General features: G+C 45.5%; 1 protein-coding gene across 8 annotated transcripts in view; it reads left to right on the top strand.

The window, feature by feature from the left end:
• The first annotated feature begins 646 nt into the window (after positions 1 to 646).
• LOC143322139 (suppressor of tumorigenicity 7 protein homolog) overlaps positions 647 to 13770 on the top strand; it is a 44368-nt gene continuing 31244 nt past the window's right edge. Inside the window, exons 1-2 of one of the 8 annotated variants that reach the window (XM_076733090.1) lie at positions 647 to 795; positions 11949 to 11984. In XM_076733090.1, the coding sequence (XP_076589205.1) occupies positions 11963 to 11984 (22 nt within the window). In that variant the 5' untranslated portion in view covers positions 647 to 795; positions 11949 to 11962. Of the gene's footprint in view, positions 796 to 11287; positions 11985 to 12170; positions 12514 to 13770 lie in introns of those variants that run through there. The other 7 variants (XM_076733092.1, XM_076733094.1, XM_076733096.1 and 4 more) reach the window with 7 other exon arrangements.

Genomic DNA, 13770 nt, shown 5'->3' with positions numbered 1-13770 from the left:
ACAGCAGAGCTACACCCACACAGACCAGTGTGAAATAAGCCACTTCAGAGTAATGAGCCGCTCTTGGTGTGGCTGAGAAAAATGATCCCAAGTGGGAAGAGAGATGTCTCTGCCATTCATTCATTTGCCTGTCTGAAAAGTCTCCATATTACACCTGAGAGTCCAAAAGCTTGATAACTGGCATCACATGTCAGGGCAATTTAAAACAAGTTCCCTGTGCAGTGTCAAAGATTTCTTGGATTTATCGGTGAGGTGTAAATAAGATCTCCCTCCAGTGTTTCCTTGTCAGATTTTACAGAATTGTTTAAGTACCTGGGTGACATCGTGATGATATTACAGAAGCAAAACCTGTACAGGTGTAAGAAGGAAAGTCTGGTCTGCGCCTGCGCAGTACGAGGAAGTTTGAACAGTTGTCCAGACGCTAATGCTCGTCTTAATGTGACGTAATATTAACGGACTTGTAGTCATGTTCTCTTTTTTCATTTTCATTCGGCTAAAAATCATGATATTTTATTACATGATCCATTTTGAGTCGCTGTTGGTTAAAACTTGCTTTAAGCTACAGGTAAACCGGTGACAGCGACATCTTGAGGCGGCGGGAGCTAACCGTCCAGGTTAGCGAGCCGGTGGCTAACTGGTAACTGTTAGCTAACGCTAGCCAGCCAGCTCAGTCTGCAGACACGTCTACACAGTCCGCCGCTGCTGGATAACACCAGACACATGTTGAACTGCTGGTGGAAGAAATGCTACCTACGGATAAGGATTTAACCGGCTTCCGCACGTACGCTAACTGAGGTAAGCTCTCTCACACACGTCCCTTTAACGGCTCCCCGCCATTCACGGCGCCTCCACTTTTAAAAAGTTTTTGATGTTTTGCAAACGTTAGCCAGCTAGCAGTTAGCTAGCAGGGTGAGCGGCTAACCCTTAGCCAAGTTTAAATGGAAATCTGTCATGGGCTGGAAACGTGCGTGGCTAATGTTAAATGCACAGTAGGTCATCGATAGGATGTTCCGAGCTACGGTGTAATTAGTTGTCCTTGCCAGGCACCATAAGCCAACTCAAAAGAGCAGAGCGTTGGATTGTTTTTAAAAGTCTCCATCATGGATCAGTACATCTCTTATTCGGTACTCCAGAGTTTATGTCAGTCGTGTCCCGGTGAACACAGGGAAGCTGCCTCTGTTAGGGATGCATTTTAAGCAACGTTTGTGACTTAGATCCCATGTTTCCCAGTGCTTGTTAGCCTTGTGGACCTCATGTGTTTACCTCTGCTGGGCAGTCAATGTGGGCTCTGTGGTTCAGTTGGCATTATTCGTCTCCATGCAGCCAGTGATGAGTCTCCTGTGACTGTGTGCCGAGCAGCAGATGGAAGAATGTGCTCTTTCAGAAAGCCAGCTGGCTCCAGCTGGAGAGGGCAGGAGAGCCTTGTGCACGCAGGCTGGTGGAGGAGTCTTAATGCTAGTGTGTCTGCGTGTGTGTGTGTGTGTGTGTGTGTTGGAGCTGAACAGTCATAACCAAAAAGCATGGGCGTTGGAGGTTTAAATGTGTCAGCGTTAATGTGGCACTCGAGCTGCTGACTCTCACCTTGGCACCTCTTGCCCAGACAGGTGTTGATGTACAGCGTTCATGCTACTGTAGCCTTCTGAACTGGCAGTCTGACAAACCCCAGACCTCCTACACAGGTCTGGAAATGTGTGGAAGGTGATTTTGATCTTTTTTTTGATAAATATTATCGCTTGCAGCATACATCATTATTATCATTAGCCATTTCCTGGCAGTTACCCTTGCACAGCCTTAATACTACCTACACAACCCAGCAGGGTCTGAAATCACCTTCAGCTCAGCTCATTTCCTCTTTAGTTTATGATGAATTGAGAGATAGAATAGAATAGATTGTGTTCTTTCGAAAACATAGATCAGGTGTTAAAGCAGGTCGAGAAATTTATCTTGCATGTCAAAATCTGGTTTGCAGTATGTAAATATTTGAGACTGTACACCAACAGCAGATTTTCCTAATCAAATGAACTGTGCAGCACTGCTGATAGGCAAAATCTTGCACTTCTGTACCATGTAATGTGTATGTTGATGAGGATAAATATGCATTAGGAGTGTGCTGCGTTATTTCTATGATGCCACGCCATTAAAGCAGAAGACGGTTTTTGTCCTTGGCTGTGTGTAGTTTCAGCATGGCTGATGATTTGACTACTGACTTACAGACAGTCGCTCTCTGCTGCTGATATTATTGCAGGTAACTTCATAGTGGCAATTTTGGATGTAACTGAAAAGCCACAGCTATTCTTGGACCCTGACTGACCTGATGTGATAGACCTTAAACTCAGCGTGACTCACACTGATAACATGCTTCCACTTCCTCCTCCGTTTTTTCTCAGTTCCCCTCTCAACCTTTGCTGTTAAGATGATCTTTGAGCTGCTGGATTCCCCCGCAAAGCTCTTTGCAGTTTATTTCATAAGACACTTTCTCTCAACTTCCCTCTAATTCTGGTTTAGTTAGTGGTTTTGTGCATTTCCCAGAATGACTTTTGGCATCCCCCAGAGAACTTGCCTGTTCTTGTTGCAGCCAAACACCTGAGGTGGCGATATGGATAGCTTTAATTAAGAGCAGGAGGGAGACAGACCCTCTTTGGGGAATAAAGCAACACTTGTGTCCTTTACTTGCATCATGTTATGCGACCAAAATATTGAGGCTACTGTTAGGGCTGCCCGACAATGGCAAAAATCAGAATCACAATTATTTTGGTCAATGTTGAGGTCGCTTTTGTTGCTCCTGTCCTAACTTATTTGAAACATGCTGCTGCATCAAATTCAGAATAAGCATATCGATATCAAAGAAACTGATGAGGCCAAACATTAAAAAAAAAACTGTCTTTGGGCTGTTTTCAATCGAGTATGTGTCACAAAGGATTGGCAAGTGATCACACTCTGTTTTGCATTTTTTCTGCATAATCATTAACAGAAAAATAGACAAGTGTTGCACAACATCTGATCAAGCACACCAGGCTACACTCACCAAGCGTTTTCAACTATCTCACCTTTATCAGAGCGGTGTTTGAGGTCGTTTCCGGTCTCCGTTTATACAGACCATCGATGAGTCACGTGAGTCACAGATTACAGAGAGTACCAAATGTATTACTGCGTCTATAAGTCCCATGACTAATTGCTGGACTGCATAAAAGAAAACCGGGAACAGCTTCAGACACTGCTCTGATAAAGATGAAATTGCCAAAAATATTTGATGAGTAAAGCACGGTGTACTGATGAAGAGCTGTGAGGCATGTCTTCATTTTGATGGACTCAAGATCACACGGCCCGCACATCTCCGTGTGTGTATTCTTAAACCATTACCCACCGTCGTCATCAGATTGGCTACAACAAGACATCTGCATCCTGTACGCTCACAAGCAGAGGCTGTTTTGCATTAATGATCACCCATCTAGCAAAGTCTCACACCAGCATTTGCATCTCTTCACCTGAAGATCACTTTGAATTTCCGAGGTGGAGACTGAACTCAGCTCAGCCGAAAATGAATGAGTGGTCCTGGACGCTGGAATTAGCATTATGATTTGACGCGTAGCCACAAGACTGAAAGGTCAGAGCGTAAAGAGAGATTTATGATCCATTTTGTTGTCCCATTCCAACTGCGAGTAGCCCTCCGTGACCATCGGAGCAGTGCTGTAATTGAAGAAATGGCATATGACACGTCTTTATGCTTTTCTGGAGAATGCTGGCAGCTCTGCCTGGAAGACTGCTGATGATAACTTGTATCTGGGTTCAGACAGACCCTGCAGGGCATGTTTCCCAGCCTCGATATCCCCCAGAGAATGAATTCATGCACCAGAAATAAAATCCCTTTGAAGAGTGGATTTTTTTTTCTACAGAATTTTTACTGCTAAAAAATTCCAGCATTGTCAGCCCGGGATGGGCCAGCGATGCCTCGGTGCTATGAACAAGGTCTTTCCACTGGATGGTCTTTGAATACACAAATAAGCCAGGAAAGGATTTTCTTGACATGTCTCAGTGCAGTAAGACAAACATTTTCATCCAGCACACTGAAGTCTGGCATAAGCCAATCCAAAATCCAGGTGCTGTACAAAAGTGAGGAACATGAAGGAACCCTCTGAGTTAGCTGAATGATGTGACACACGCAGACACAGCACTCATTCACCACAAAGCCAGATCAGACCGGTCAGGAACCTTTATTTAGAACCTGTACACAGCTTTGGTAACGTGATCTCAGCCAGAAATGTTTGCCCTACCTTTGACAGGGCAGCCTGCCCTGCCCTGCCTAGAAAAACTCTGAAATCAATGTCTGCTTTCTGTCCACTTTCTGTCCGCATTTCATTGGCTGAACCAATTGAGAACATCCACATCAGAAATCCTGGATCACTCTTCAGGCTTTTGCACCTTGAAGCCCCCAAAGTGGTAATTCAAGGCAAACACTCCAAAGCCCTCACAGCTGGCTCTCTAATATCTAACCCGCCATGCCAGAGAGGGCTCAGGCCAAGTGAGGCAAAGGTCACGGCTGCTACGTCGGCACTCTGACTGTACAGTATGTCAAACACACAGCGCTGAGGTGAATCCAGGTAAAAGCCACTATCCAATATGGACTCCCCTCACTAAACATGTATGGATGAGAGGGTGACGGGGAGAAGCTTTGAGACTCACAAACATGAAAGGACTTATTTAAAGCTTGGACAATGTTAAGATGTGGGATTTGCAGAAGGGAGCTGTGGATAAGTTAGAGGAAGATTTGTTATATCTTGTACAATATGTATCTGAATGTGTTTTACCCTGTCAGATACACCAGTTCATCCACCAAGGCCACAATGTGTTTCACAGTGGTTGTGACTTTCAGAGGATGATGATGTCTTGCTACTAAATTGTCCAGCAGCTTATATCTTACATTTTACAGACGTATGTGGTCGTGCAAGTTTCTTTCCCCATATGTAAGTTAATACGGGACTTTTGGCCTAATGAAGAATGCAGTTTTGCTAAATAATGAAAGCGTAACCTGTGTGGTTTCGCCACAGCAGAACTCTGACTTGGTGTTGGCCCCAGTAGCACAATGGAAAGTGAACGCTGCGTACTGGTTGGTTACATGCCAAAAAGATTAGTTAATCAGACAAGGCTAACAGCCAGTCAGGTGATGTTACTTCCCCACTCTGTGTTCCTCATCGCAGCTTCCTGCTTTGCATACGGAGACAGTTTGATGGATGACATGTCCACCGGCTTGTATTTAAATGCATTTCTCCAGATTTGACTGCCTGCACATATTTGCATCTATGCAAACTGTATAATGAAATTAACCAGAATGTGTGTAATACCTCACACAGTCCTCAAGCACTCATCAGGCTTGTTCTGTTTCTGGCCTTGACGTTGTGTTTGGTGTAGCTGGTGGTTTACACTTGCTGGTACTGTGTCTTTTATACTGAGACCAGTGGTGACCAGTCTTTTTAGTGCATGTCATTTTGTGTCCATTTGTTGGGTAATTTTACCTCATTCCAGTCAGAGCGGGTGGCCTTTTTGTTCAGGCTCTATGTTAGTTAAACCTGAGCAATCCTTGTTCAGTGTGGATTAAAGTATTACTGCTTATCTGTGTGACTATGAAGCAGGACACTGTGGGGAAGAAAGACGATGTTTGTTTCATCGAATGTATCCTGGATAGAAAACGAGAAGAAATGAATTCATCCCTCCTGCATCTGACTGAGCTGAGCTTGTCTGGAACTATTCAGATTAGCTCTACCATTCAAAGGAACTGATGAAGAAGAAGTGACAGCCCACTGCTCCTGCCACTTATCAACTATTCTTTTTCTTGTGCATTCACTTCAGTGGGTTTCTGTCTTTGAAGCCTTTTATTGACGGTGCAGGCAGTGCTGCTCAAGCGCGACACACACTAATGCAATTCTGCTGCTGTTAAAGCACGTTTTTATAAAGGAGCTTTGGTCTTCAGTTTCAGATATAATAGGGTTGTGTTGGTTTATTGTTGTAACATTCATGCTGAAATGTCTCTGTAGCAGACCAGTAGACTGTAATTCAATTGATCTCACTGGTCGTCCATGCACCGGTGGAGTAGTAATAGCAGCTCTGGTAGCTGAAGATGCACAATTCCCCATTTTGACCAGTTGGTGTCAGCAGTGACGGCAGCAGCGTTCCTGACCCAGTTAGCTGAATGATTGTGACCCAGTGGAGGTAATCAAAGCCTCGCCGACCTTCCTTTTGTGGTAGACTCTGGTTCCTCTGAAAGGGAAACGGGGGGGATGATTGTCTGCTTATCAAAAGACCACCAATCCCCGCTGTTGTCTGCACAGTGGATTTTGTGAGCACAGTCCATTTTTCACACCAGCTGGCTTTGAGTGCTGTAAATTCATTCTCATCAGATCAGGAAATGACCACCAGTTAAATGCAAATCTGACCGGCAGCAAATATGCCTCCGGCTGGGTGGTTTGTCAGCTCGAACAGAAACACTGGTGGGAAACCTGCCACAATTTTGAGATCCTGGCCTTCCCCTAAAATAGGGTTGCAGCAGCGTACCGTGCTGTGAAAACTGATGGTTATCATACACGTAGATTTGCTCACCTCCAGCATCGATTTCTTTTTAGATCAAGTTCATGTATGTCAGAACAGAATCAATTGTGAGATTATAGTAAAGTTTGTTCAACCCCCCAGAAAGCTTCTGTGTTCATTCCTTTAAGGGTCATTATGTACTTCTGTAATACCGTCCACAGTGAAAACATATTTTTTGAGCTCAAAAATCTCTGACAACGAAAATCTGTTCAGCTGGGAAATGTTGAGGTTGGCTTGTGAATTTTAGGAGGTGCAAGACACAGTGGTCTGAGGGCCAAAGGGCTCTTCCTCCCTCTCTCTTCTTCCACTGAATATGTTTGCATATACACCCATTTGTTAGCTTTCCTTCAGAATGTCTGTGAGCGATGCTAAACAGTCCTCAGTCTTCGTAACCTAAGTCAAGGATGGGATGGCACACTGGCCAAATAGCATATTTCAGTCTTGAATAGTTTTTTGTGATGTTCTGCTTTCATGGCTCGCACCTCCACTCACCTCATTATCAACACACTTGTGCCAACATCAGGTCTTGCGGAGTACCTCAGCTTGGCCCGCTCTAATAGACTCTCCCTTGCCTCCTACCTCCTCCTCTTTCATCCTTTTTCATTTTTCCTCTTGGTGAAGGATGGCCGCACTCCTCTCACGCTTATTTTCAGTTTCCTAGCAACCAGGAGGAGATGCTTTTTCGGGGTGGTACTTTGTGATGGAAGCGGGGGCGGGGTGAGGTGTGCATTGTTCGGGAATAAACGGCTCATGAATGCACTTCCACCGAGGAGAGGCGGTGAGGAGCACTGTTTCAAGTGAAGCATTTATTGAACGACAGCATTATTCCATTACTCAGTGTCTGACTCAATTAGCACCTCCATTCACCTGGGCTTCACTGCTGTTATGGCAATGGGTCTGCATCCTAATTATCAGTTGCCAGGGTGTGTAACCATAGGTAATGTGTGACTCAACCACACTTTGACCGAAGAGGAAGAGGCTGAAGCTGACAGCGAGGAGCTCTTCACTCTCCTCAGTCTTCAGAAGATGCTTCCTCTGTTCTCGTTCTGTACGACAGATCTCACAAATGTTTTATGGAACAAATACAATAAACATACAAGGAATTTTAGGTGATGTTGATGCAGGACATGTGATATCTCAGCCAAAAACAACTACAGGGGTGTAAATACAGGCAGTGCAGGCAGTGGGATTGCACTGAGGTGCAGTGGACCCTCCAACAGTAAAGACCGGGCAGATCTAAAATACACTAATTTGCATGTTGGTGTTGTCCAGTGTCTCTATTTGATCATGTGATGAGACGATATGTGAGCGCTTCATAACTACTAACTGGCGTCCAGTAGAGTGTCATAATAGCGTGCACTGAGGCCTGTTGAAACTACGTTACGCCACTGCTTGCATGCTCAAACCGCCCAATGCTCTGAAGTGGGAAGCACACTCTGTGCTGCCAGATGTCCAATTAGTTTATTCAGTTACCAAATTAGTTTAAATCAGAAAAAGTCTTCTGTCAAAACGTGGTGCCGTGTGGGCGCTTGTTCAGCCCTAAAATTTGTGAATTAAGTTGAGTAATTAGAACAGTTGTGAGCACAGGTTGTTACACAGGTTGCATGTGTTTCCTCGGGGAAGCATGTGGTGTTTTGGCAGAAACACCACTGACAGGTAGAGTAGCAGCAGTACAAACATAGAGTGTGACATTTTGGTACATTTTTCAATAGAGATGGGGATGGAGAAGCAGTTCCAGTTGACAGTCAGATCCAAATTGCCCGAGCTGTCAGAATCTCATGCCAACCAGCTTATTGGTTCCTTTAATCAAGTTAGTCAAACTCATGCATCAACGTTGGAAACTTGCAACAAGGAGTCATGGCAGAGAGGAAGGAAGGGTCTAAAGCGTGGCTTCATTTCACGAAAATATCCTGTTATAATAACATCTGCACCAGGCAGGCAGGCTCACTTTTTTCCACAAACAAGATCGATAGGAATCAATACAAGAATCGATGCAGACTAAGCAGCATTGATAATGGCATTGGTAACCATAACATCTTCTCTATTCCATCCCTGTTTTTCAGTGTGTTTATCCAGCTGCTAGTAATAAGAATTTGCCAGCACAGACCATCACACTTGCAGGTTAAACATCCCCAGTGGCAGATCACACCAGCTGTCACTAACTAATGTCGACTCCATCAGCAACTTGGTTGGCAAAAATGTACTGTGTACTGTGTACTGTGTACTGTGTACTGTGTACTGTATACTGTGTACTGTGTACTGTGTACTGTGTACTGTGTACCGTGTACTGTACAGCACAATGGCGAGTGTCTCTGTTATTCCTTCAGCTCTTATCAGAGTGAGACGTCTTCTGCCCAGCTGATCACGTCACGCCAATTTCAGTAGATTCTCCCTCTGTGAATCTTGAATTCATATCTTATATCAATAATTTAAGCTTATAAATGTAAGATTTTTGAACCAGGACCTTCAATATTTGGATCAACTCATGAAATATATGTCAAATATAAGCAGATAACCAATATTAAAGGACCTGAATTGGGACTGGGGCCAAAAAAACCCTGATGGTAACATCCCTAATTTATGTATTTGAAATGTTTTTTAACAGTGATTTTGTAAAATGTTTTGCAGTGTAGCAGGCGTACAGAAGGGGTCTCTTGTCTGTGCTCGAGGGACAAAGATTTGGGGAGAAGAGGAGGAGGGTATGAGACACAAAAGAACAGAGGCCTCCGTCGGTACACACTCCTCTTTTCAGCGGCCGAGCTAATCCACATGCTAGCTAGCTTCAACCCATTCACAGTGGGGGACACAAGGACGTCCGGCTGACCTCCCATCTATTTAGGTTAGCAAGCTGTTGTAAAGACTCTCCACTGTACCCAATCATATGCTTGAAGCAGGCCCGTCTGCACCGCTGGTGCACAGTTACTGGGTCATGTGTGCACTTCACTACGTTTAACGGCTTCATGCTCCAGGCATTAAAGTTTTACAGTGTGCATCAATAATGAGACTTATTACTTGCAGCGTGTTCACCACAAGCGCATCAGGGTATCCATGCATCCCCAAAGAGGCAGAAAAACTTGAATCATTTAGATTTAGAAATCTTAAAAGGGTTTAGATGTCCTAAATACAGCGGCTGTGGAGCGTACCACCATTTGTGTACAGTAGAGCTGCAGTGATTAGCTGATTAGTCAGCAGTTATTTTGATAATCGATCAGTCATCTCAGGCAGAATGCCTCTGGTTCCAACTTCTCAAGTGTGATCATTTTCTGATTTTCTTTGTCACATGTGACAGGAAATTGAATATCTTAAGATTTTCAGTTAGTCAGACAAACTGAAGACATCACCGTGGCACTATTTAACCTTTCATAGACTAAAAGATTAATGGAGAAAATGATGAGCAGATCATAAAGTCATTGTTAGTTACAGTAGGTTTATCTAAAGAGGCGAGTGACAGCAGTTAGTTTTGGTGTGTTTTGTTCCCTTTACCTGACTTTTGCTTCCGTTTGACGTCTACGTTCTCGTTCGCTCTGAGCTTAATGCAGCGCGACGCGCACAAACAGCTTCCTCATTAAGTTGGTTGATTGTTTTGATTTGCGCTTGGTGGAGGGGTCGTATGCAAACGGTGGAGCCGTAATGCCCTAATGTATTTTGCTGTCGGGAACCTGCAGATGCCACAGCATGATGGAGAATGAATGGTTGAGGAGACGGTCACGTGCTCTGTCATTCTGTATGCACCGTGTGGATGGAAACATATTCAAATATATCACAGTGCATTAAGTGTATTTTGCTTATGCATGAGGTGTTAAATGATTCTGATGTTGCAGTCTGGGACACTTTCGTATTTCTACTTAGTGTAAAACACCTCATGTTATCAATGGATTTTCTATGATAGACAGAGCAAAGATGAGACGATATGACGTGTGTGACAGAACGTGATTCCATAGTTTTCCGTGGTTTTTTCATGGCGTTGTGCAGGTTTGACTGATGACGTTGTGATTCCAGCAGAGAGTTTGTTGCTGGCCTCCCTGATGGCCAGGTGTGTGTGTGTGTGTGTGTGTGTGTGTGTGTGTGTGTGTGTTACGTTAACAGCGGTTAAACACACAGCGAGCGTTCTCCAGCGCTCTGCCTCATACTCGTTTCAATTTGTCGAACTGACAGAGTGCAGCCCCGTGCCCCCCCCCCCCCCCCCCCCCCCCCCCCCCGTGTGTGTGTGTGTGTGTGTGTGTGTGACGGTCAGCTCCTGAGTAGACAAACCATTTTGATTGGCCTGCTTCCCTCTCTTTTTCTTCAGTGCCCCCTCAGCCCCAGCTGTCTTCCTCCTCCCCCTCTCTATCTCTTTATCTGCCCCCCCTTCTCCATCTTACCCTCCCCCTTTTCTCTTTTTCGTTCATTCCCTCTCTTTTGTCACCTTTGCTTTCACCTCCTCCTTCCTTCCCTTACTGTACCTCCTCTCTCACATCTCCTCCTTCTCTTGTCCTCCTTCCCTCATTCACCCCCCGTTCTGCTTCTGCCCTTCCATCTCTCCTCCTCTGCTGTCTCTCACTCCCCTCTTCTCCATCTTGCCCTTCCTTTTTCTCCTGTTTCTCCTTGTTTCTTTCCTCTTCTCCCTCCTTGCCTCCTCCCTCCATCTGGCAGCAGTAGTCAGTCCGTCTTTTTACAGCTCTCTCTCCCTCTCTCCCTCTCTCCCCCTCTGCTCTGACGTCACACTCTGTTTGCATAGCTATTGTCTTACAGCGGCTGCAGCGGCAGCGGCTCCTCACCAGATTTTTAGTTTAGTCTTTCACTCCCCCCTTCTCCCTCCTCTCCCCGGGAAAGCCTCCCCCCACCCCCCCGTCTCTCTCTCCATTAGTAAATCCTACAATGGAATGAGAAGTGAGAGAGTGACGGAGAGGAGAGGAGGAGAAGCAGGATATAGACTGCAGAGAGAGGAGAGATGCGATAGCTAGCCACAACCGCATCCCCGTGTCTGGATTTGACCACAGTTTGCCCTGGCTGTGAAGGATTCTACTTGTTTTTATCTTCTATTTATTTATTGATTGATGTAATCCTCCACAAGGCCTCTTGTTTTTTTGCGGCCGGACTAGCTGAGCGTGTGTGTGTGTGTGTGTGTGTGTGTGTGTGTGTGGAGGAGGGCTTTTAAAGCAGCGACGGATAGCGGAGCTGGGGCATCTGGCCGTCTGGGAGGCAGCGACGGCCGGCTGGCTGCATTGTGTTGCTTTGATGACCCCCGCTGTGTAGCTGCCTGCTCATCAACCTCCCCTCTCTCTCTCTCCCTCTCCCTCTCTCTCGCTCTCTGTCACCCTCCCCTTTCTCTCTCCTCTCTTTCCTTCTCCTCCTCCTCCTCCTCCTCCTCCTCCTCCTCTCCATCACAGCTCCCGGCCCAGCCATGTTCGGCACAGAGTCCTCATGTAAGTACCACCAACATCCTCACGCCTCCTCTGTGTTTGTCTGTGTTTATGTGCCTTTTTATGTTTATGTGTGTGTGTTTTATCAGCGGGAGAGGAGGAAGAGGAAATGACTAGGTTTCCTCTGCTCCTGCATCCCTCCTTTCCTATCCTCTCTTCTTCCTGTTTTGCCTCCATGGTTGCTGGTGGCAGACTGCATGGGGAGAAATCTGGGATCTACCATTTTAGCACGGAGGGTCGGCACTACAAGCTAGCTGGTCACGCTGAGCTTACCGCCTGTCTTGCATCCTCTCGCTCGTGGCCTTACTGTGTGTCTGTGTGTGCTTTTGCGATCACCTCCTCTCTGTATGTATTTCAGTCCTCTCGTGTGTAATGGCGTGCCGGTTGAATGCTGTTACAGCGTGTCTCTGTGCATGTTTGCGTGTGAGTGAGTGAGCACGTCAAAAGATGGATGCTTTCGCCGGAGTTGCATCGCTCCAGAAGCATCAGCCTCCCGTGTCTTCGTTCTCCGGCTCCGTCCGAGTGCTGTAAGGTGCGAACGCAGCATTTCCAGCCATAGATGCTACAAAAGCTAACATAGCGTCCTGCTGTGGTGTATGTGTGTGTGCACGTGTGCGTCTTTGGGAAGCGTGCAGCTTCTAATCTCCCTCAGAAGAGTTGTAGTGCTGATCTGTTGGTGGGCCGACGTCTCCAGGCAAATCCCTTTCTCCCCTTCTACCCCACCCTCAACAACACCTTTCACTTTGATCAATACCACGATGCCTCACTCCACTACCTGCTCGATTCCTCAAGGAAGTCTGAGCTGATGTGATTGATTCGGCCGCAGCTGCCAAGTCAGCACCAAAAGTAACTTATTTTTGACGTTGGTTCAGAGCTAGCATGCACACCGGCAGCACAGACTGTGGCGTGCTAGCATCCTGGCTGTTTACTGTGATGGAGAGCTGTCATGCACCACCTCTCCTCTGAGCAGTAGTCTTTGTTTATGAAAAGTGCAGCTGAGTGGACGACACGGTGGAGCGTTCTGGAAGTCTGGCCTCGTACAGATCACATCAGACGCTTCACCTGGCTCAGGTTGTCTTGTCCTTGTGGTCTGAGATTCTGAATTCTTGCCAAAATTTGAGGTCATTTGAGGGTCAAACTTGATGCTTTTACTCAGTTTGACAGCAGCTTGTCCTCAGTGTTTTCAGCTTCTTGGGTCCTATGTGTACATTTTCAGTGAGCGTTTTTGGAAACATGCTTTCTTTAGATGAAATCTTTGAATTGTAGGGATCTTGTTATTTTACATGTTGTCTTTCTGTAGCAGAGAATGAATGATGCCACAGTCAACAGTAAGTGTCGGGTGAGCTCAATTTTAAAGTTTTCTTAGATGTTTAAAACATCAGTTTGAGCTGACAGTTGCTTTTGCAAAGACTGGAATTGAATAATAGAAGACTGAATGGAAGAAAAGTATAAGAATAAACGCAGACGCGCTCACCCTGTGCACTTATTAATGCATGGGATTATGTTGCTCCTAAAGCATTCAGAGAGATTTAAAGTACTGTAAGTGGGGAGTGAGCCCATTCTCTTTGTTTCACCTGCAAAGTAGACATTAATTTGCACCTCTGTGCTCATACAGTATATTTTCTGGGATGTTAAGTTTATATATACAGGATGTGTAGTTGTTAGTGGACATATCAGATGGATCTGTGACCTTTTTTTCATGTGGCAGTGGCCTCTCATGTTGGCGGATGGCTCTTAAGTTTCTCCATTTCGTCATGCGTGTAGTTTGATACAGATGTGATAGAAAATC

The sequence above is a fragment of the Chaetodon auriga genome, chromosome 6 (genome assembly GCF_051107435.1).
Source record: "Chaetodon auriga isolate fChaAug3 chromosome 6, fChaAug3.hap1, whole genome shotgun sequence".
Lineage (NCBI taxonomy): Eukaryota > Metazoa > Chordata > Actinopteri > Chaetodontiformes > Chaetodontidae > Chaetodon > Chaetodon auriga.
Note: the sequence above shows the minus strand (reverse complement) of the source record. Positions and strands in the feature narration are given on the sequence as shown.